This window comes from Strix uralensis, chromosome 1 (genome assembly GCF_047716275.1).
Source record: "Strix uralensis isolate ZFMK-TIS-50842 chromosome 1, bStrUra1, whole genome shotgun sequence".
Taxonomy (NCBI): Eukaryota; Metazoa; Chordata; class Aves; order Strigiformes; family Strigidae; genus Strix; species Strix uralensis.
In genome coordinates, this window is record NC_133972.1 from 47,700,291 (window position 1) to 47,723,154 (window position 22,864).

General features: G+C 37.7%; 1 protein-coding gene across 2 annotated transcripts; it reads right to left on the bottom strand.

Annotated features, from left to right (window-relative positions):
* Positions 1-3,759: 3,759 nt before the first annotated feature.
* On the bottom strand, positions 3,760-20,195 carry DBF4 (DBF4-CDC7 kinase regulatory subunit). Of its 2 annotated transcripts, none has more exons than XM_074864922.1 (13): positions 20,084-20,195; positions 19,819-19,911; positions 17,237-17,415; positions 15,153-15,335; positions 13,907-13,957; positions 13,294-13,363; positions 13,068-13,144; positions 11,528-11,558; positions 11,211-11,253; positions 9,345-9,476; positions 6,657-6,771; positions 6,208-6,332; positions 3,760-4,994 (listed from the first exon to the last, which is right to left on the bottom strand). In XM_074864922.1, the coding sequence occupies exons 2-13, from the start codon at positions 19,862-19,864 to the stop codon at positions 3,929-3,931; spliced, it is 2,118 nt and encodes a 705-aa protein (XP_074721023.1). In that variant the 5' UTR covers positions 19,865-19,911; positions 20,084-20,195; the 3' UTR covers positions 3,760-3,928. The 2 variants fall into 2 exon arrangements, with proteins under 2 accessions (XP_074721023.1, XP_074721022.1); XM_074864921.1 differs by having other exon boundaries at positions 11,211-11,256.
* Positions 20,196-22,864: the final 2,669 nt, after the last annotated feature.

Here is a 22,864-nt window from a genome sequence, read left to right on the forward strand (position 1 = left end):
ATTTAAGGAGCCATATGCCTTGCAGTCATACAGGCCGGAAGAGATCACAGAACGACGATAGCATGAATGGGTAACTAAGCGTGCCCTTTTGTTGCAAGCTTGAGGTGAAAGATGGATTCAATCACCTCAGTGCACACTGGCAACTCCTGAAGGACAGAACAGATGTTAACATGCTCGGTGCTCCTCGGGTTGTAACTACCTTCCCCCCAACTCCAAAGGGGAAGGCCGACTTTGCAGTCACCTACCTGTTGCTCCGTGTCAAGTGTTCTGTAGTCGGATGCTGAGCAAGAGATTACTGCTTGAAGAGCTGCTGCTGAGCGTAGGGCTTACCTGAGTGCATGAAACTCAGAAAATATTGGAGAACTTCCTTATGTGTGTGTGGTTTTGGAGTCACTAATCCCCACTATCACCATATACCCATAGGAGTATCTGAGTGTACACCCGTATGCACGTGTGCATACCACCCCCCAGCCCCAACCCTTGGGAACTCTATCCTTTCAGCTACACTATAAATTTACCTGAAGAACAACATTTCTGCTCCAGATAAACACCTACCATGGAGCAAAGTCACGTGCAGTGGTTGGGCACCCACTGCAAAGATACCAAACCTAACTTGGTGTAGGTGTAACCGGGGTAAAACACCACTACTTCTGATGCTTTATTTCTAAAAGCAGATTTCAACACCTGTATTTCTTTTGATGTTGTTACTACCATCCCAACTTTGCATTGTGTAGCTAGTTTCCATATTAAAAGTCTTTACTGAAAATCATTTTGCTCTCTCCCATGGTAATGAAACAAAGGGAGTCTGAACAGATCAGTTACAACTCACCAATACAGTGTCTGCACTGGCTTTCAGTAACGGTATGTGTGTGTGCACCCACACACCTTCTATTTTAACATTTTAAAGATTCTGGTATTTCACATCCCTAGAAACTTGCTTGCCATGCCTATGAAAGAGAAACAATGAAGATCACTGGACCACAGGGTAATCACTTAAATAAGAGTACTTTTATCATGTAAAAGTCTAGGGAATTTTTTTCAATCAGACTTTAAAATGAAGTAGTGTCTGTTCTACACAGGGGTTAAAGCTTTAACTTTTTTCTAAGTCAAGATTTGGGTGCTTCATTAAAATTCTGAATCCCACACTGTGCTGCGTAATTGTACACAGCAGAAAGAACAGGAATACAGCTCCAAGTTTCTCTAACCACCACAAAAAGTTAGTATTCTAACAACTGGCTTTGAATACAATATAAAAATTATGTACACCAGCTTCAAATTCATAGAAAGCAAGACAATCAAAAAATGAAGTGCATTAGGAGAAATTCACGTACCTATAGAGTTCAAACTGTAATTATATAATGTGTAATTATTACAAAGATGTACTTACAGATAGAATGAACTTCTAATGCTAAGCTTTTACTCTAGTGACTAGAGGTACCTGTGGTAGCGTTTGTCTGAAGTGTTTGACGTCTCTCAGAATCCCTGCCACATATTTTGAAAATACTCATTCTCTTCTCTAGGAGGAAGTCAGGCAGACAAATGTTCTAATAACCAGCCTTCCACATTTAATTATTTTTTCAAGTAGTAATATAATTATTTTTAAATTTTTGAAAAAAGTTTTTTTAAATAAAACAATCTTGAAAGATCATAAATGCATGAAAACCACACACAACATGCTGAATAAATCTTTTAGAAACAGTTAATAGGCTCACTATGGCTTGTGATACAATCTGAACATACTACACACAACAGGGACGCCTGGCACACACTAATGTGACTAGTCATCTGTAAACAAAATCAGCATCGTGACTAAAAGTGCTTTTTGCAACCAGTAGCAGTGACTCTCCCATCTTGTTCTGCATTACAATGAGTAATCTTTATACTTTAATGACAACTCTCTGAATTTTTTTCCCTTAAGATTCTAAAGCCAGATTCCAAGGTGTTTAGATCTCCTCTTTGCAGTGCCCATTGAGCTAACGTGTTCTAAATCATGTACAAAACATACACACTGGTTACCTGATGAGCAGATGTACTCACATTGAGTACCTCTCCCCTTAACTAGTGCAATATCTTTATGTATATAAATAACCATGTATATACATTCCAGTCAGATGGAGGCCACCACACCAAGAAGAGTGTGTGTCTCGGCGATGGAAGGAAGTGTCCGCGAGAGATGCCTACTGACAGATTGTTGCAATGTGTTTGGGGGAAAAATGCAAGTTTTAGACTTTAGTACTGAACCAATAGCTAAAGACCAAAACAACTCCCAAAAAACATTTCTCAAAAGAAAAATGGACAAATACTTGTTCCTAAAATAGACTGCATTCATCAAATCAGAGAGAAATCCTTCTATCGTTAAAGTGTCACTCAAAGAACAAAGTAATTGCTTCAACGTTCTACTTTAAAGTCCCATTCCTAAACCACTATATATTGGTTAATTACAGGCAAAATATATATACATAGAGGCATACACATTCAAGATCAACTCCTTTTAAAAATGTTAATTTTGCTCATTTCTCTAATGGCTTTCTATATAATTTTCTTGATGTGAATCCAAATCAGAAGAAACTACAAATCAAGCCAGAAGTGACCCATAAGATGGAGACCAAAAGCAGTTCATACCAGACTGTACAGGAAGAATAAGGAATGTCACATTTAGGGTGACAGCAATGCCTAAAGCAGCCACTTTTATCATTAAGCTTCCAATTCATCTGCTCTTTAAAGGAAAGGAATTTTCCTCGCCCATTCCTGCACACCAGGAAGCTTTACCTACCCCTCAGAGAAGCTATCCTGTAAAGGACAGACAGTAAGTATGCAATGACTGAAAGCACTTTGACCGTAAGAACACTGACAAGAGTTAAGTTTGAGAATATCAAATGGGCAAGAGATAAAAATGCAAACAAGTAATTTATGCAAAAATTAATAAAGAGTAATTTCTGCTGGTTTAGATCTCTTATCTGACTTTAAGGCACTTACAGTTATTAATAAAGCTTTGTAATTACCTCCTATAATTCCATACTCAGGCCCTGCACCAATTTACAGATACAGAAATTCTGGAAGAGATCAGGTTTAGTAAAGATACGAAGTATAAGTCTTCCCAGTTCTCACTTGGGTCTTTCACTCTGCCTCTGAGTAAGCTAGTCAGACAGGCTGGCTACTCTGAAAGAAAAATCAAACAAATGGCCTGAGTCAATCAGAAACCTATTGGCTGTTTGGTTGCTGTCGTTGTTGCTGCTCCATTGTTGTTGTGTTTGGGGTTTTTTAAAGAAAAATTTAAAGTATACATCTACTGCTTTCCTACTGGCTGAAATATACAATACAGCTACTTTTAGTCCAAAAATAAATTATAAGAGAGTAGCCAAAAAATAATACATGCTTTCCTAATCCTACTTCTTTGTGAGTACATAGGTTCCCCGAGACAATTTCTGCAGAAGAAATATTAGGAAAGCAAATGACTTTTTTTTTTTGCATTCTCTAATAAAGCAGCAGCAGAAGGAATAGGAAGGGAAGCAACCAAATGTCCACAAAACAGCAGTAGTCCATAAGTAATGGACTGCCTTATTTACAATGAAACATCCAGTTATTTATAGTGTGGTTACTTAGAATGTACCTAATCAATGATTTTAGAAAATTATTCTATCCAAATTCAGCTACATCATACTTACTGGTTTCACCTAGCATTAATTTAACCCCAAATCTGGGGTCAGAGCCTTTTACTAGCTGTGACAAAGCAGTTCCTTTTAAGAAAAGCAAACAAACAAAAAAGAACTCAAGCTTTATTTTCCATATTTACATATACAGAAGTTTTTGCATTAAAAACTTGAAAACCAAACAATCTGTACATATAATACAGCAATTAAAGTCTCCATGAATAAAATCTTAAATTTGCAAGTTTACTTGAAAAATCATTATATTAAATAAAGCAGCATTAAAATCCAACAAATGGGGATGAGGATGAAGAGGAAAATAATGACCACATAACATTTGTATTCTGCCCTTCCCATATATCTTTTATGCTAGTTGAGCCTTTGTTCTCAGGGTAACTTGAAAAACCTCCAAATTCTGAGTTTCTTTCACTTGTCTGAAATAATTCCAGTAGGGCCTGTACTGGTGAGCTACAAGAACTTCTCTTCTCTTCAGGAACAGTCGGCCTATCTGTATACTTTATGCATAACTCTGTATTCTGTTTCCAGGTTTCTCTCTTATTTCTTCCCAAATAAAGCTTCACTTTTCTGTGCAGCTTTCCAGACGGTGAACAGTGCGTGGTGCTGGCAGTCAATTCATTAAGTTCTTTGTTTATAGCAGTATCAGATACCTCAGCCTCCAGACCTACGCTGTGCTGCATCAGTTGATGATTATCACATAAATCACAATGTTTCTTGACAAATGTGGGATTGGCATCTGTTTTTTTCAAACACTTTGCTGGTAGAACTACTGCATTATTTAATTTTCGTTTTGCCTGTGATAGGTTTTTGTCTTTTTCACTAAAATCTGTATCATGAGCATGAGAATAAAAAGTATGCGTGCCTTCCTGAAAACACTGTAAATTCTTTTTATCTACCTCTGGTTCCCGTATTTCTTTACTGAATGGCTCATAAGCTTGAGACAAGTTCTCCACGTATGCTTTGTCATATTTCTGAGGGGGTGGTTGTATGAAATTTGATGATAAAACAGTTTCTCTTAAGTTTGCAGCACAGGAGCAATCAGTTTTAGTATTTTCATCATTATTTCTGAACTTACTTTTCGGTTCCAAAGGTTGTGACAGGTGACAATAAAGAACTGAACAGACAGATCCAGAAATAGGGGTAGGTATTGGCACAGAATTTGGTTGTATTTCTGCAGGCTGGCGATCCAGTTTGAGTGCCCGCATTGCTGTATCCTTCCATGAGTAACTTTTCAATGAAATGCGTTGCTTTTTCAGTCGTTCTTTCAGCTCATCTGGTCTAGTTATCTTTCCAATAATAGGAGAAAAATATCCTGTGCTACATTTTGTCCTGCAATGAAATTGTTTAAAACTATTAACAAACACTTGAAAAAAACATCTGTAACCACCCCATATGCAACCAATTCTAGAAAAACAAACCAACAAAGCAATTTTTATTTTTAAAGGAAAGATCTATTTAGGGTAGCACCACACTACTTCTACAGGAACAGAGTGTCTTATACTTGAATTTGATGTTTTCTTATTGGTTTCTACAGCTCATAAAATCGTTTTTAAAATACACAAAGTAGTCTAGTATTTCAGTAAATCTCAATTCACAGTGGTATTAAGAACAAAAGAAGTTAATTAATATAATGCAATGACTATGAATACTTACAAATTTTCCACAATATATACACACAAAATTAGCATAATCATGTATGATTTTCTCGACATAGTATTTCAAACCTAACCACTCTGAGTATTTTTAAATCACAAAAGGAATAAAGGCTTGCTTTCATTAGGCTATCAGTTGTTTCAACTCTATTTGCATTTCCTTTGATTTCACTAAGAATATATTTCTTCAATACTTTTTTTTTGTTAAATAAATGAGAAAGCTATTCCTTATCTCCCAACTCATTTGCAAAAAATCAGAGCAATCTTGAATTGAGTTACTGTTCCAAGTGATGAAGACACTGCTGCCTACAGTCCAAGACATGAAACAAGTCTTTCTTGCCTATTTAAGCTTTTGAGCTATGAAGAAGGAAGGAAAGTCTTCATTTTTTTGTCCAGCACAGGCAGGACAGAAACTAAGGGGCTTAGAGTACAGATAGACAGGAAGATCTTGCTTAGACTAGGAAAAGTTTTTCCACTGGTACGGAGGAGATCAGACTGACTGAGGAAGATATCAATTGCTGTTCTTAGCCTACTAAGAATGACAAAGTTTTTAGAGCAAGATGTTCAGACATTGCTGTCCTTCTGACACCAATATTTTAGTACAGTAGATCTTCCTTTTCTAAAGCTGAAGGATAGGTAGGACAACTTTTGGCAATTCCTTTCAGTCTCATTTTTCTGTGATGCCATCTGCACTTTTAATTTTTTTTTCTCTAATTTCTGCCTTATAGAACTGATTTGCTAGGCACAACTGCATTGCAAATTTCAGTGATTTATTTCAGACTGAAAAAATATGAATTTATTCTGTATCAGATCCAAAATTGCAGAACTAAGTATCTTTACATTCACTGTCTTAACTCAAGAGTCTTTAAAATTTAAAGCATGTAACTTACCTTTTTAGTTTTTCTGCATCATCTTTGTATTCAACAAAGTCATAAACAAACTTTGAGATTATATCATCAACAACTTGATACTGTGTACTTTGTGCAAAATTTCGGTGCTGTTCACTTTCAAGATGCTGGAATTAAAGAAAAAACAAATCTAATAGTACAGATACAAACATACAAGTCAACAGTATGATATGGAGCAGTAAATAAATATTAATTTATTACCAGTGTCTCAGACGTGAACTAATAGTGCCTTCAGTTATCATACATAGAAGCAGCAATCAAGAATTAAAATGTACAGGGGAAAAAAAATACCCACTTGCTGCTTTTTAGGAGATATATTCAGAAAATCTTTTAAGATAAAAAACACATTTAACTTGCAAGTAGAAACCACTGTTAATATCACATTTAAGACTTATGACTGTATCAAAGCATGTACTTGACATTTCACATACTGTTTGCAGATCTTCATATTTCTTCCCACAACATTCACAGTATCCTCTCTTTTTTTTGTCCTTCTGAGGGAGCTGAATAGGAGTTTCACAGTCCTTGTCACTATTTATTTTGTTTCTGTTAACAGAAAAGATTTATTAGTAAGTCTCAAATATGGAACTGAGCTCTATACTTGCCTCTCAAGGTATATTCATTCTTACTTAAAAAAATAAAAAAACCCACTTTATTTCCCCTCAAACTATTTACACTGTGTTAGTCAATGCTTAGGAAAAAACAAAGAGAAAAATTATGCATTAATTAAAAAAAAATATATCTACTGCAAGACAACAGGCAGACCCAGTGGAACTATATGTAAGCATAAAACATCCAGGTTAGTATAGATGTACTACTATCACTGACTCGGAATAAACAATGCAAAATTGCTAAATAAAAAAATCTCATTTGACAAATCAAAGGATATATTGAAATCTTTGTGCATAGCTGGTAAAAGAAAAGGTTTTGATAAATTCAAAACTAGAAAAAAAGAAAAAAGCCTTCTAGCATCTTGACTGTCAGTGCTTTTGATGCCAAGAAAACACTTGTTGATGCAGCAAAAACATATGGTGACCTCATTCTCTGGTAAAAGTTAATAACAGTCATATTTGTTGGTTATACATAGGTTTTGAATATGCTGACCAAATGCCATGTTGTCCTGTTTTTCTAGGTACAGGCTAAGTGGAAATATGAGGAACTGAACCTCAAGTTCTTCCTGGAGATTAAAACATGAAGAGGTTTTCAATAGCTGCTCCATGACCTTCAGAGTCCTCATCTGGGTAGAGCTACTGTTTGCTGCAATTCACTATTAAACCACCTAAGGATGACACGCTAGCGGTAAAGCAAAGTCATCAATCTCTTCTTCCCTTTTACTTCAGAGGAATAGTGCCATCTCCCTGTCTAGTCAAAAATCATTCTGACAGACTTTACCAAGTATCTGCACAGATGTAAACTCAGGCCTTTACATCAAAAAACCTGTCCTGAAAAAAATCTCTAACTTACAAAGCATTGCAATGCATTGCTCAGCATAAGGGTGCACTGCTTTCAACAACTGCTTCCAGTCAACAAGTCTAAATCGGTAAACACCTGCCCCAGCATTTGTTGGGTTTCACAGGACAGGCTCCACCTAACCGTGTACTTTTCCTACTAGACTAACCCTTCACCTTCCCTCTTTAGAACTGTAAAAATCACAGAGAACCAATAAGCAGGATATAAGCAACAGAATTTATCATCTGAAGATTGAATAATGTCTGCAGGTCTTGCCCAATGCAGAAGCAGAACTGACAACTTCGCTTCAACAAGCTTTTCTCCCAGATGAAGATAAAACAAGCAAGCACTCCCCTTTCTCTCTCCCAAAACTGACATTCCTCTCATTTAGCTGCTGAGTATGAAATAATCTCCCACCTAAATATCTCTTTGTTATGTGCCAACCTGAAAGATTAAATACGAATATTCATTCAAATATAACTCCTGAAATTTTTAATATATCATATTCCTTAATCCATATACATGAAAATAATATTGCCTTTTTTTTTAATGCTTTAAAAAGAATGGGCCTTTCTAACCCCCTCTGAAGAGACATCAGAAATTGCCTTATTATTGCAAGGGTTACTACTGTATGATAGTTGCTTTGCTTTTTCATACTGCTACATTCATTGCAATTAAAAAAAACCCACAAAAATGATTTTTTTTTTTCATCATGGCAACATCAGCTGAAAACCTCCAGCACTATAATAATGATGAAAGACTGAACAGAAGCTATTTCATGAAGAAAACCTAAATAAGTCTTAGACCAGGGACAGAAAAGCAGCGAAAGTTACTAGATACAGGAAGTTCCATGTATAGCAAAGCTACCTTTCACCTAAATATATTCAGTCTCTCACATGAATCAGTTTTAGAGGTCAGTCAAAGAATCATTAATACTCCAGATATGCTAGGTAGAAGAAATTCAAAACAATAGTTTCATTCACCAAAAACCAGATAATTAAGACTAAGTAGTTTCAAATCATAAAATTGATTTACCAAAAGTTCTAACTGCACCTGGAGTGCTCAAATAGAGCCTGAATGCCAAAATGTATCACATAAACACTTGCTGTCAGACTGACTGCAATTCTACTGGGCAGATGGCATCCACTTTTTATCTCTGAAGAGTTGAAGCAGTATCTGCAGAATCTAATTTCTATGAATTAGACTTTATCAACAATGTGCACTCTTTAACAATGATTCTGCACTGTGATTGAGTATCACTGTTTTAAAAAATTTTAACTGCCTACTTTGGCATTATACTGACAAGTATCAGAAGTCTTAAGAAATCCACTTCCTGTAAAATACTTACTGGATGGCATCCCAGATGAAGACAAAGAAGAAACCAGTGGCAGAAAGGAAAAAAATATCTTATGCTGACCCACAGTGATAGGAGAAGGCCGCATTTTTGGATGTATACATCTGTATGTCCAAAAAAAAGGACTAAAGACAGGATAAAGAGGGTACATACACCAACAGTTACAGTGCAGCAAATACATGAGCTGAGACACAGCTATTAGTATTAAATATCACACGAAATTAGAAGCAGAGCAATTATTTCAGAAAACAATTACTTTAGAATGTAGAGAACCGCCCTCTCCTCTATCCACACCTCAGTAATGTTTTCAACAAACCTTTGCTTAGACTGAGTTTGCTTTTGACCAGAAGGATGCTTCTTATCCACCTCAAATGGACTACACGGTTTTGGAACACAGTAGTTCAGAACTGGAAAACTGGGTAACTGCAGATAAAACGGTCGGTAGTTGCTGTATTAGACAAAACAAGTGCATTAGAACCATCAGAAATGGAAAAGGTTTATAGCACAAATCTTGAAAAAGTGTTCCTTTTATATATATTCTTTACACATAACGTACACAGAATGCTAAGCAGACCAACATCCCGTAATAAGTCATTCTGTCCTTCCTTCCTATAAACTTGGTACTTTTCTCAAAATAGATTTGCCTTGATTTTCCATAGCTGTCTTACACATTTCCCGGGGTATGGCTTTCATGTAAGCTAACAACTTGGATGATGGTGCATCTGTGTTCTTGAGAAGCAGCTATAGAAGCTCCTAACATCTAAGGCTTTTTTTTTTTCCATTTTCTTCCTTTTTGACAAATTTTAATCAATTCATCATTCAAAATATAAAAACTGACCTTTTCATTTTCCAGAAAGATAGTTCTCCTGTACACCACTGTACTTAAGAGATATCAGAACTAGCAACCGTACCCATGCTGAGTATATTAAAAACGTTTAAAATAGGACATACCAAAAGTTCACATTCATTTGACTGAAATGCTGATGCCAGAATTCAGTCTGAATTTTTTTCCCCACATTACTATTATAAGCTACCCAGGCAGAAGAAAAAAAGCAACTCTGGAAAACATAATAGGCTAAGCATCTTGTTCTGCTTCCAAACTGTTATTCATGTTGCATAAACATTTAAACATTAAAAAGCATTGTTTATGCTACAGACATTTAAATGTTTCAAGTGTTTAGTACTCAGCTACATTCAGAAGTCAAATTCACACGTTTATATACAAATTTCTTGTACTTACAATCGTGTTTGTCCAATTGTCCCCAGTATCCTCATGTCCCTCATACCAATTACAACAACTTACAGTGTAAGACCCGGTTTAAGTATCTTTTTTTAACTCAGGAAAGTGTCAAATAAATCAGGTCAAAGATTTGGAGCTTATAACCATCATCACAAAGCAGAAGTTAGTTAAGAATTTAAAGGTGCAAAACATGCTGTGCAGAACTGCACTTTTTTTGTAATCCATTGTTCTCTCAACTTCTGGCAAACTGGTATTTCCTTACAGAAGCAGGTCTGATTGATTACAGGACCAGAAAGATGTGAAAATTTTAAAGGCTGAAGTATCAGATTTCACACTACTAGGGATACTGAAATCTGATTAATAGGCTTTTTTTCATTTTAAAAAGAAATGATTGAACAGGAAATTAAACCTAATTTCAAAGGGCAATTTTAACTATAACAACTTCCCTTTCCTTACATCTAAACAGTCTCTGCAGGAGATGAATGTTACTGAGTTGAGACTACAGGACTGGAATTTAGCATCAAAATTTTATTGGCCTTTTGGGCTACAGGATTTGGATCCAAGAAAAGATGTCAAGGTTCAAAGCTTCCAGGTTTCCTTTTCATTCGTATGGCCCTTGGTAGAAAGTACCCCGGAGAACCCACTCTTGTGATCTACAAACCAGAGCTACATATTAACTTTCCAGTTCCATTACCTACTGCATATACTCCCTACTATACTACTACTTGCTCAATCTCATTCAGTGGCTAAACACAGATACCTATACGCAGAGCATGCAGAGATGAAAACTTTGTGTATTATAAGAGGACAGTATGCCTGGCATCTGAAGTCAGGAAGTCGAAGGAAATTGAAATCTGAAGGCCACTTCCTCAAGGCATACTAAATGTTTCTGAATTACTCAGTTTGAGAACCGCATTATTGAATGCAGAAGAGAACACTTACCGACTTCGATCTTCCACCTTGACAAATGGATTTTTCAGTCTACCTGCTCAAGGGGCGAAAAAAGAAAATTGAGAAAAATACTTTTCTTCATTCAGCAAGTTACTCCAGTAGCTGAATAAACAAGCAGGAATTGTTTTAGAACTCATTATGTACATGCTTTGATAAACTCTTTACTTCCATTAATTTTTTTCTACATGCTTTTCTTAGACATACAAATTAGAATACAGCATGCTTGACCAGATGAGAACAGTAGTACATTTTTAAGCATTCAGAAAATAAAGCAAACTAGAAACCTCTACAAATATTGAAGTACTTACTTCTTGACTTCTGAGCAGTAACTTCTTTTCCCTACCAAAAAAAAAAAACCGAGAAGGTATATAATCCCTGTGAATATTATTCTGCATTTTACTTAAAGATTTAGCTGTAGCTAATTTTAATTTATGAGGGTCTCCCTGTGCTAATCACAACTTCATACACAGTCACAATAAATTCTGCAGGAAACTAAGCTCATTAGTACCTCAGAAATATGGTGACATCTTTCACAAATATTTATTTCTACGCTACAAAAAAAGTGTTCTCCTTGAGACATATCAATTTATTTTTCCTAAAACCAAAACCAAACAAAAAACCCACAAAGGTAAATTTATACACTTACTCTCTCTCCTCTCCCAAAATACCTTGCCATGGTTGAAAGCGGATTCTTAAATATGGGTAATGTTTTTACAACACTATAAATGCTAATTAACTACACACTAAAATGCCACGAAAAACTGCAGATAGCAACATTCTCCAACTAAAACAATTCTTCTCATTTGAATGGATTTTTAGCAATGAAGATTAAAATTAAAAGGAGTATTCTGCCTTCAGAAAAGAGTAAATCTACATTCAAGCATCAGCTGTTAGCTGTAATTGATTCTGGTTAAAGTAAAAACTCGTATTTTATGCTACTTGCACAAAAACTCCACCCTGCTATCCATGAACAGACACACTGATGATTTAGCAGAAGATTTCATGTGCCCTCAGTAATTAGCCAATACCGCATTCCAAAACAACGTAACATAGACTAGATGGTATGTTTCCATTTACTTATTATCACAGACCCCTGCCTGGACTATATAATTGTACAACTTCACAAGTTTAATATACATTACAGAGCAACTGCAGACAGAGCACACAAGCAGCTAAAACAGTTTCAATGCCTCACTGTATCATACACTAAAACCTGAAGAAAACGGGATTTTCATATGCCAACTACACATTATCGGCAGAATAGCTCAAAGACGCTTTATGTTAGTTCTTTAAAAGACTAGGAAGGACAAAATGCAGAGTTGAGCAACTGACAGATTCCTTAGACACAGCTTCTTCAGGAAACCTAATTGTGATTCTTCAAAATGGTCCATCAAAAGGAAATGGTTTCTAATCACTGTGCCACAGGGAAAATTATACAAGGCTACTTAACCACAATCTACATCATACTAAAACCAAGCTACAATTTTTTTATTTATTATTTTTGTGGCAGGCAGAATGGAAATTTCAGACAGTTCAGTACTACTGATTCTTAGATATCCTTTACAAGACCACCTTGTAAAGATCCTTACAAAGGTCCACACATTATTTTGTCAATGCTACTATAGAATTTATTTTTTAATAATGCTGAAATGTATAGCTAATACTTTCTATTTTTCAAAGATAGTTTTTACATCAATTTATAAAACATACTGGTCTGAAAAACTGAACATGAGCAAGACTTTATTAAAGTAAAATCTGTAAGCTTCACAGTAGGTATTACTTAGTACACCTGTTTTCTCACGGTAATGAAACAAATCGCATTTTCACAAACAGCAAAGAGCCACTTACCACATCTTTAAATGAGTTGTCTGCTCTTTTGATGAGGTAGAGCTCCTTCTTCTTTTGTTCTATGTAATTCTTAACATCTGGCAAAGAGAGGGAGAATTATACTCATCTGTGTTTATTTTTGTATGCTTGACATAATTTGTAATTTTTAATATTTTGAATTAAACAAAAGAATAATTAAATTAATGTTACAAGTTCAAGTTAGGCTTCATCAAACAAAAATATTTACCATCAATATGAAGTACCTTCACTCCCCAACTCAAAGCATTGGATAGTATACTACCAGAGGGGATTAAGTCCTGCAAACAATAAATTATATTAATAATTTTAGACTATAGTAGATTATGTAAAACAATTACAAATGTATTACAACATGTAATACGAAAGCTGAGATCGAAGTGCAGACACTTTGCTTCTTGCGAAAAGACTATCGCTCTCCTTAACTGACTTTTCCATCTCCATGTCACAGCACTTCACCATCAAGATTGTATTTAACCTTTCATAAAGCCAAAATTATTCTGTTGTCACATTTTATAGTAAGATTTGAAGACAGTGATTTTATACATTTAGTTGAACTTCACGAGCACCTCTCAAATGCTAGCTATATTAGCAATCCTGATAAATCACAATACTAGTCATAAGACTCCAGAGTCTTTCAATTTTTCACAAAGTACCCAGAAAGTATGATCGGACAGTTGTACTCAAGGCAATACTCAACTTCTGCCTGAGCGTTCCATGAGGGACTTCTCTCTTAGACCACTACGACCACTCTTACTACTGCTTGTTTTCTAGAAGAGCAAAATCAGTTTCTCAAGCATGAATTTGTTGATTACTCAGCTTACCTGCTCTTTGATTGCTTTTTCAACCAAGGATTTTCCTCTGCTCATACCTACCTATATTAAAGAAGAAACACATTTGTAGCACGTTAGAACTCATTTCAAAAAAACCAAAACGTAAGCCAATTTACATTGTTGCTAACAAATACATGTTTTAGCTATGATAGTCTCATTTTTTTTTCACTGTACTGCTATTTTTCATTAATTTGCATCCCCCCCATAAGGTTGATAAAATCTGGGTGAAAAAAAGAAAAAAGAAAAACAAACCCCAAACAAGTAATCATCTTCAGCCAAAGGAGGTCACTGCACGGCTGAAGCAATGTTAGTGCTGGAACAACACAGATGGTGGGAATAAGCAGCCAGTGGCACACACCAAAACATGAGATTTCATCAGTGGGACTTTTGTCAAATTAAGCTAACAGTCCTTAATATAATCATAGCCTCTGTCTTATCCCCATCTTTTCTATCACCACTGCTGTTTATTCACAATGAGCTTGCCTTTACGTACCCAGGTTATTTGGAAAATTAGGTGATCTCACTGATGCAATGCAAAGACCAGCCTGCAGACTGGCTCACTGTCATGTTTCTGAATAAGTACCATGTACATAGCACAGCTAATTGTTTCCAACTGAATTCTGAAAGGACTCAACTTCATGTAAACCTGCACAAATTCAGATACTAACTGTTGCAATTAACATGATCCTCTAAGAAAGAGCTCAGAAAAACTTTATAATGTTCAGTTTTAAATATTTGAATTATTTCCTTGAACTACTATCAAAGAGTGCTTCTGTAGAGATCTGCATTAACATTATCACAGCAGCCAGATTTTAATAGCCTGTGTGGCCAGAGAGACAGGAACTGGTGGGTGCCATCACAAGCCTATCCATATTGATCCAGCTGTCAAACATAACAATGTCAATGTTATTAATTATAAGTCAGACACACTACATCAGAACAGATTTTAGTGTAGTTTGCTTATTTACAGAAAAGGGCCCTTTTTCAAATTAGTTTTTGAAAGCTTGCTTAATTTGAGTTAGTTAAGTTTAACAAGTTAGCCTGAAGCAGTTTAAAAGTACGTTTGACCTGTTAAAAAAACCCCAACAAACATCAAAAAAACCCCACACCACCTTATTCACTCAAGGAACTGTTGCCATCTTTAGGAAACAAAATAGGAGAAAAATAGTAAGAGCACATCCCATGGGTTGTACCTGTTTTGCCATATTACTAGTAAGAAAGTTACTGTATCTACTACCTTAAATGAACTTCCATCATGTCGATCTTTTCGGTTGCTAGGATGAGGTGAACTATTTCCTCCATTACGTGCAGATTCTGGGCTAGGGACAGGAGAAATCTGACCAAGAGTTGGTGCAAATTTTGCCTCCTTTTTATTAGACACCAGATAGCTGATATCTTTACTAAGAAAACTCTCCACTCTCTAAATATAAAGACATAAAGCAAATAATTATTTCATGACAGTAAATAACTCAATTTTACATTGCATACTTTAAAGAAAAATGACAAAACTTCTAGAATAATTAAGTTCAAAAACATTGGATTACTGAGAAGATATTTTCTAAAGATCTGGATGACAATTACAATTGAGATGTAGTAGCATCTTACTACTCACAAATTTTAATTTCAATTTCTTAATTTTGTAATCTTTATCAAAAGACCTTTGCTTTGTTTTGATTATTGTAATTCTTTGAGCTCTCTAGCTGTAATACCTTCTACACAGAAGTAGTCAAACATTGCACTGAGAAATAACAGAATAATTCAAAGAAAACCATGGTTTATATAATGTTATGTAACAGAAATTTCATAAAGCGTTCAGCTAAACTTAAAGGCATGTGGATGCAAATATAATTTATGGTTTGTAAGAAGCTATAAATTTATTGAGTTTAGAACCAGCAGAAAAATTAAAATCTGCTCAGGATAATTACCATGTTTCACACCTCAGGTATTCATAACACTTCTCAAAAATGTAGAAGACTTAAGCAGACATAACATTTTCATACTCAGCAAGACAAAATATGTGGTTATCCTATGCTTATGTTCTTCCATTTTGTTCTTTCAGTCTTTCATTACCAACTGTTGTATGATTATCAGCTCTATTTGCCTTGTTATTTCTTGCTAGTTTACGTAGCTTAAAATATTTTCCTCTTCTCCACTAATCAGTACGGAAAGCACAATTCACACAGGCAGCAAGCCTGAAACTGTGCCTTCCAATTCCGCTCTATGTACCTTGTACAGAAATGGGACAGAGAGGCACTTCTGTGGCAACTCCACACAAGTAACAATGAAACACACATGGCAGTCGATCTTGAAGGTGCTGGGCACCTCAGATTTCAGCATATACTCCTCAGAATAAAACAAAAACTTTCTTTTCAGTCTTTGATTTGCAACTTTACCTTTCACATATGAATTCCTAAAACTCCGTTTTAGAGAGAAAGACAAAAGATAGCGTGCGCTCATTTAATGCTAAATGTAAACAGATGCCTTTAATTTGAAACTCTGTTACTGCTATTCCTTGCCTCTGCTATCATTTCAGACTGCATCTTGATTTACAAGCATCAATTTCATAAAACTGCTCAGCACTCCTCTGAGGTTGAAGTATTGCCAAAGCAACGTTCAGAATAGCTAGCAATTTAAGCAGATCCCTTTTGCTTCTGTGGTTAAAGTGTGTTTAATACGTTAACCATCAAGATTCCTCTACACTAATTCAAAAATATTCGACTTTAAAGTGGACTAACAATTGCACTGCTTGTGTGTTAGTATGACATCCTGTACTTGCTTGCATCAAAGTGTTTCTTCCATACAGAAGAGAGAATTAGCAAAAAAAAGTATTAAGATGCTTATAAAATTATTTAAATAAGTATTTAAAAATACTCATTAACATACTCTGTGCAGAAAGTACTTACTGAAGTTATTGACTTAGCAAGTGTATACAGAGCACTATCTAATCTCTTTCAGATTCAGCTGAAGAACTTTAGTTGTAACATGTAAACATGTCAACATAGTCAGAAGCAGCAGAAAAAAAATCACCTCAAACAATGAAACTTACTAAATTTCGATAAAATTTTAAGCAAATGAATAATCAACTGAAAACAGACCTTTATAATAAACACTTTTGTTACAATTAGCAAAGCAGCTTCTAGCAAAAAAAGTAAAATAGTTGGTTGATAAGTTAATTGTTTGTATTAAACATTAAGACAAACATAAAAAAGTAAGATCCTGTCACATATAAGATAAAAATAACATGAAAATGCACCTGGAAAAGGCATTCCACATGTGCAGATTTTCTTGCAGTTTCATAAAGGTCTCTGCTCATTAACTTACCCCTCCTAGTTCTTTGAGGTCCTTTCCTATTTTTTCAGAGATCACATTTGATGGAATATCGAGGTAAAACACCTTCCCAGCGAGTGGTTTATATTTAAGTTTCTCTGGTTTTCCTGTATCTTTTTTCACATTCTTCAGATAAGATCTTATCTTTTCTGTTTTTGCTTGCATTCCATCTGCTGCAAAAAAGAAAAGGCAATTTAAACAGGACTGTGTTTTATGAACTATGTTTATTTTTTTCTTTTCAAAAAGGAAGATTCCTAGATTATGGAAAGGCAAGCTTCCATGCTATCTAAGACTTTTAAAAAATAGCTATGTGTTAAACATAAGAAAAACTGACATTAATAATAATACCACATACAGCCCTTAAAAGTTTCTCCTTAAAATCATATCCTAAAACGGACTTTTTATTTCAGTTGCTATACAATGCCATCAATTTTCTCACCCAGTTTGGCAAGTATTTGCTACGTCTGTACCACAGTACATGCACTACTTGCAGTCACCAAGAATCACCAGAACACCATTTTAGAACATAAGCTGCCTCGTACTCATCTGAGCCAGTAAGGATTCATATAATTAGAACAAAAAACAGTCAAAAGTAACTGAAACACCAAAAAGTACAAGACCTAGATCCTACTATTTATCTGAATTTTGAGCACCCACCTGAGATGCAGGAAAACTAAGCCTAAAGTTCAGAAACATTCTAGTTATGACCACTCTTTCTGTCCCAGTGAATTTTACTCTAAAAAAACCACACACAGCAATTAAAGTGTGCTGATGAACTTTTCTGATGCTCAACACAGAGCTATTCACGCAGGCCCAAGTGTTAGACTAGACATTTAAATAAGCAAATAAAAAAATTCAGTCTGGGTGAGAAATAAGCCTCATTTCTCAAAGAAAATCTTGAAGTGTGGTGGAGTGTTACAAGACCATCAGCTCAATACTGAGTAGCAATCAAAAAATTAGAAACTGCTAAGAAACAGAAAATAAAATGGATCATTTTGTTATACCACTTCATAAATGCAGGACTCAGCCACATCTTAAATACAGCCTGCAAAAGAGTAACAAGGATAATCAAAGGCATGAAGAATGCCTTGTAGATTAAGACTTTGTCAGTCTGTAAAGTATATGATTTAGGGGATGTGCAAAATCAAAAACACAGAGAGAATGGCTAAAGAGCCTATTCCAGTAGAAGAGCTATGGGGCACCAAACAAAACTAGGACTTGGGTACAAAATAAAAAAACAGGAATTGATTCCCTATGCAACCAGGCAACCCTGTGTAGCTTGTGGCCAAAGAATAATGTTGATACTAAGATGTGATTTCTAGGGGAGGTTACACAAGTACCAGGAAGAGGGGTCCTAAATGCACAGAAATGACACGCAACTCATGAAGCGTCTGTAGCTAAACAGCTGGAAACCAGGATAATATTAGGTGAAAGTAATCATACCTTCTGTTTTTACATACTTCCACAGGAATCCATATATAACCAATGACAGAGACAGAATTATCCAAGACTTGCACATCATTAGTCTTACATTGTTTTTTCTTCCCCACTGACTGACACCACCCTGCTCCTAGTTGCTTCTGTTCTGGAGAAGCTCAAAAGAGACAATGAGGGCTGCTACAGGAAGTGAGCAGGCCTCTTGAGACAAAAAGCCAACATGCAAACCAGTCCCTCTTATGTATCCTCCTCCTCCCTGAAATGGTCTTGGATGGGACGGGGAGCAGAACCACAACTCATGCTGCAAGATTCTGTAAGCAATGGTTATGAACACACACAAGCGAAGCAGCAACAGCAGTCAGCTTTGTAGAACCTAAGAGACCAAAAGAATTAGAGAAATAGGAAAATAGGGAGGCTTAGGATAATGTAACTGATTCAGAATCTAAAGACATGGATGATAAGCAGGTGTGCAAGTGAAATTCCATAGATGACCAGGAATCAAATATGTGATGGCCAAGGCAGCTCAAAAATTAACACAGTAAATACTGGAATTACTACTGAAAAATACATGTTAAACTTCTTGGGGATAACCAAAAGTTTGGCGTGAGTTAGCAGTACTGCAGTAACAGTAAAGAATCTCTCTCGTAAAGCAACTGCATTTTAATACCCTGGGCCTAACGTGCCTTCCATGCATGCTCCTGATACCAGCAAAGATCTGCCTGGGTGGAGCAGTTCGCACGGCAGTGGGCTAGCGAATTTCAACATAGCTACCTACTAGTTTCTTTGCACTGCAAGCATCCTATAAAACAGACCAAGTTAGCTTTTGTTACCTTTTCAGGTATACACTTTTACGTTTAATGCCCCAAGCAATGCAAAGGTTATTTCAGTTGTCCAGCACTAGCGAAGCCAGCCCAAGGCGTGCCTGCCCGCTAGCCCGGCAAAGGCGGGAGGCCCGAGCCCAGCAGCCGGCTGTCCGCGGAGGCTCACAGCCAGAGCCAGGAAGCCGGCAGCGGCACCAGGCCGCGGCTGAAAGCGACCCGCCGACGGCAGGCAAGGCTGGAACCCCCCGACCACCCCGCGCTCCAAGCAGGGGCGCGGCAGCTTCCCCCCCGGGCCACCCCCTGAGACCCGCCGCTTACGGGGACGCGCGGCTTTGTCGGCGGCCTCCGCGGCGCTGGGTTTCATCTTCCCGCGGCGTCACATCCTCCTCTCCCCGCCGCCCGCCGGCATACCTGCGGGGATCGGCACAGTCGGTAAGCGCCCCGGCACGCAGCAGCCCCCGGCGGGCTCCAAGCTCTCCCCTCCCGCCACAGCCCGGCCACCCGCCCGGGCTCCCAGCCCTCTCTGCCGCAGCGGCCGGGGCGCCGCGGGTCTCGGTGCCGGTGCGGCGCGGTGCCGCCTCACCAGGCTTTCCCGCCTCCGCCAGCCTCAGCCCGCCGCGCGGGTCCTCGCGCCTCCTCCAGGCGAGCGGCAGCGGCGCCGCAGTCCCAGTGACGCCTCGCGCCGCGCCGCGCTCCACCAACGGTCGGCCCCACGCGCGCGCGCACGCGGCAGGGGGCGGGCCGAGCGCTGAGGGAGGGGAGGGGAGGGGAGGGGAGGGGTCCCGCTCGGCGAGGGGAGGGCGGAAAGGAGGGGCGGCCCCGGGCCAGGGGGGCCCGCCGGGATGGAGGGCTGTGGCCGTTACGGCGGGAGGAGGGGCACCACCGCCTCACCTCCGCCTCAGAGGCTGGGCTGGCGGGCGCCCTCCTCAGCAGGAATCCCGGGGGAGCGTCTCTCCTCTTCTGAGGAGCGAGCTCCTGCCGGTGCAGGCGCGGTGCCGGCAGGCCCGGGAATTAACTGGGTTCAGCGCCTCCCGCCTCGGAGGCTCCCCCGCCCTCCCCTCGCCGGGGCATTCCCGGGCTCAAAGGAGAGGTCAGATCACTGGCCTGGCCCGGCCTGGGGCACGGCTTCGCCATCCGCGGCCGTGCTGGGACTGGCGGGCTGTGAGAGGCGGCTGGGGGCCTGGCTGAGGATGCTCCACGTTTTTATTGCGGAAGGCTTTGCCTCCGGCGATCGCAACCCGGTCGCTGCTTATAAACGGATTGCATGTGCTATTCTGGAAAGTAGTTTTGTAAAATACGTTTTAAAATATATTTAAAAAGATAACCGCCCCCAAATTAGTAGTTGTTAGCATCTAAGAGGTGAATCTTGGTCCTTATGCAGGTTAATCTTTCTTATCTTTTAGTTGAAACTTAGTGAAAATATCAAAACATAGTGTTCCTGTAGATTAAATAAAAACATCAATGCAAACGAATAAAATCATGACTGCACTTATGCAAGACATGCACTCTGAAAGATACACTGGTATTTTAGGATTTTATGCCCTGATTTTTTTTTTTTTCCCTTTTGTCCTGGCTAGTTAACAGATACTAGAAATATATAAGCTCCTTATTTTTAAATACTGTGGGTACATTCCTAAGGTACTGTAACTTTGCCTGTGCAGCCATACAGCAGGATTTGTTCAAGGAATTATTATTTAATGGTAGCATTAATACTAGTTACTCACTGTTTATTGCATGAGGAGCTTGCCAGGGGATGCAGTCATCGCTAATAGGCTGTGCCTGTTGGATCAACCAGGAGACCTCTGGATTTTCTCCCAGGAGGGATGGAAGCAAGAGGAGGGCTAGATGAATTATTCTGTTGTACTATGGTTTATGGGCTGCAGGCTGGGAATTTATCTTTGTTCAGATTATTTACATGCTCCTAAACCCTTTGTTGCTGCAAGAGGTAATACATATTAAATACTTAATGTGGTTTACAAAAAATATAATCATTTTAATTCATGTAAGAAGGATTTGGAAGATTTATTGTAATTTAGAAAACTTAGATTATTTATAAAACATGGTGCAAATTCTCAAATTTCAATAAATTACAGAGGTGCTTGTATACAAGTAGAAAACTGGTATTTACATTATCACTGCTTATACATAATGTATTAATGAAAATTTAAAATATTTTTCCCTTTGATTTTTCTGCACTTTTTGAACATAGTCTTGCAATATGTTTTTCTGTTCCTTAACAGGTCTTTCTTCTTCAGGGATAAAGCCATGGCTGAAATGAGTCATAGCAATTTAGATAAAACAACCATTACTCAGCAAGCAATGGCCTCTTGTTGTGGAGCTATAATTACATCATTATTTGGTAAGGCAAACTATCAAGCTTGCCACAGAGAGAATCTTTGCAAAGTGATTACTCTTCAGTTTGACTCAGCCTGATGTCTATATATATATGGTTTATAAATTTCCACTAATATGTTTAACAAGGATATTTTTGAATAGTTTCCTCATAGTTTGTTTTGTATTTTAACAAATGTGGTTAATTGAAATCTTTCCAGTCCCTGATAATCTTTAACCATTTCTGCAAATAAGCATAATTTTTATTATTAACTTTTAATTTCTATTTATTTTTTCCTCTTGGTGTAGTAATTCATTGCTTGTTTTCTGCAAGAAACGAAATAATAATAAAAATTAATTCCCATACTTCCTGCTGCTTAAAAATAGATCTGAAATAAAAGCCTGCTTTACAGTACGAGACACAAATCTTGCAAGACTGGCCCTTGTGAGATGCCCCCTTCATGTTACCACCTCAGTAGTAACATTAATTTATTCTGCTGTGATGTCTTATACTGTCAAAGACTTTTATTGGGCAGGGGGTGTGTGCGTCCCTAAACGTTCCTTTTAAGGATAGCTTTTTGTTAGGCTTTTAAACTTCTGGATAGCCTGTGGAACTCATCTTCTGCTTCGTATTCAGTCGTCTTGCTCAAGACCTCCTTCACCATGTGTACCTAAGGAGACACTGGTTGGTTAGCTTCAGCACTTCCTATCCCTTGGAGCTCTCCAAGCTTGTTAGTTTATACTTTGTATTTCAGTTACTTTTTGGCTTAAGCTAGCTTTTGGTTCTGACATTTAATACTGATTATGCTGCACAGAAATGTGTCATTTTCTAAGGACAATTTTTCCCCCACAAAATTTCCAGATTTTTGCAAAATGGCATCTTACCGGCAACCTGTCAAATTTGTAGTCTTTTTAGTCTGTCTTTATACCATGTGTCCTGCGATGTTAGGTAAAGTAGCAAGAAAAGCTACATCAGACCTGTAGAATTCCCAAGGTGGATTCCAACTGTGTGTACATAAGATTCTAGTGTAGC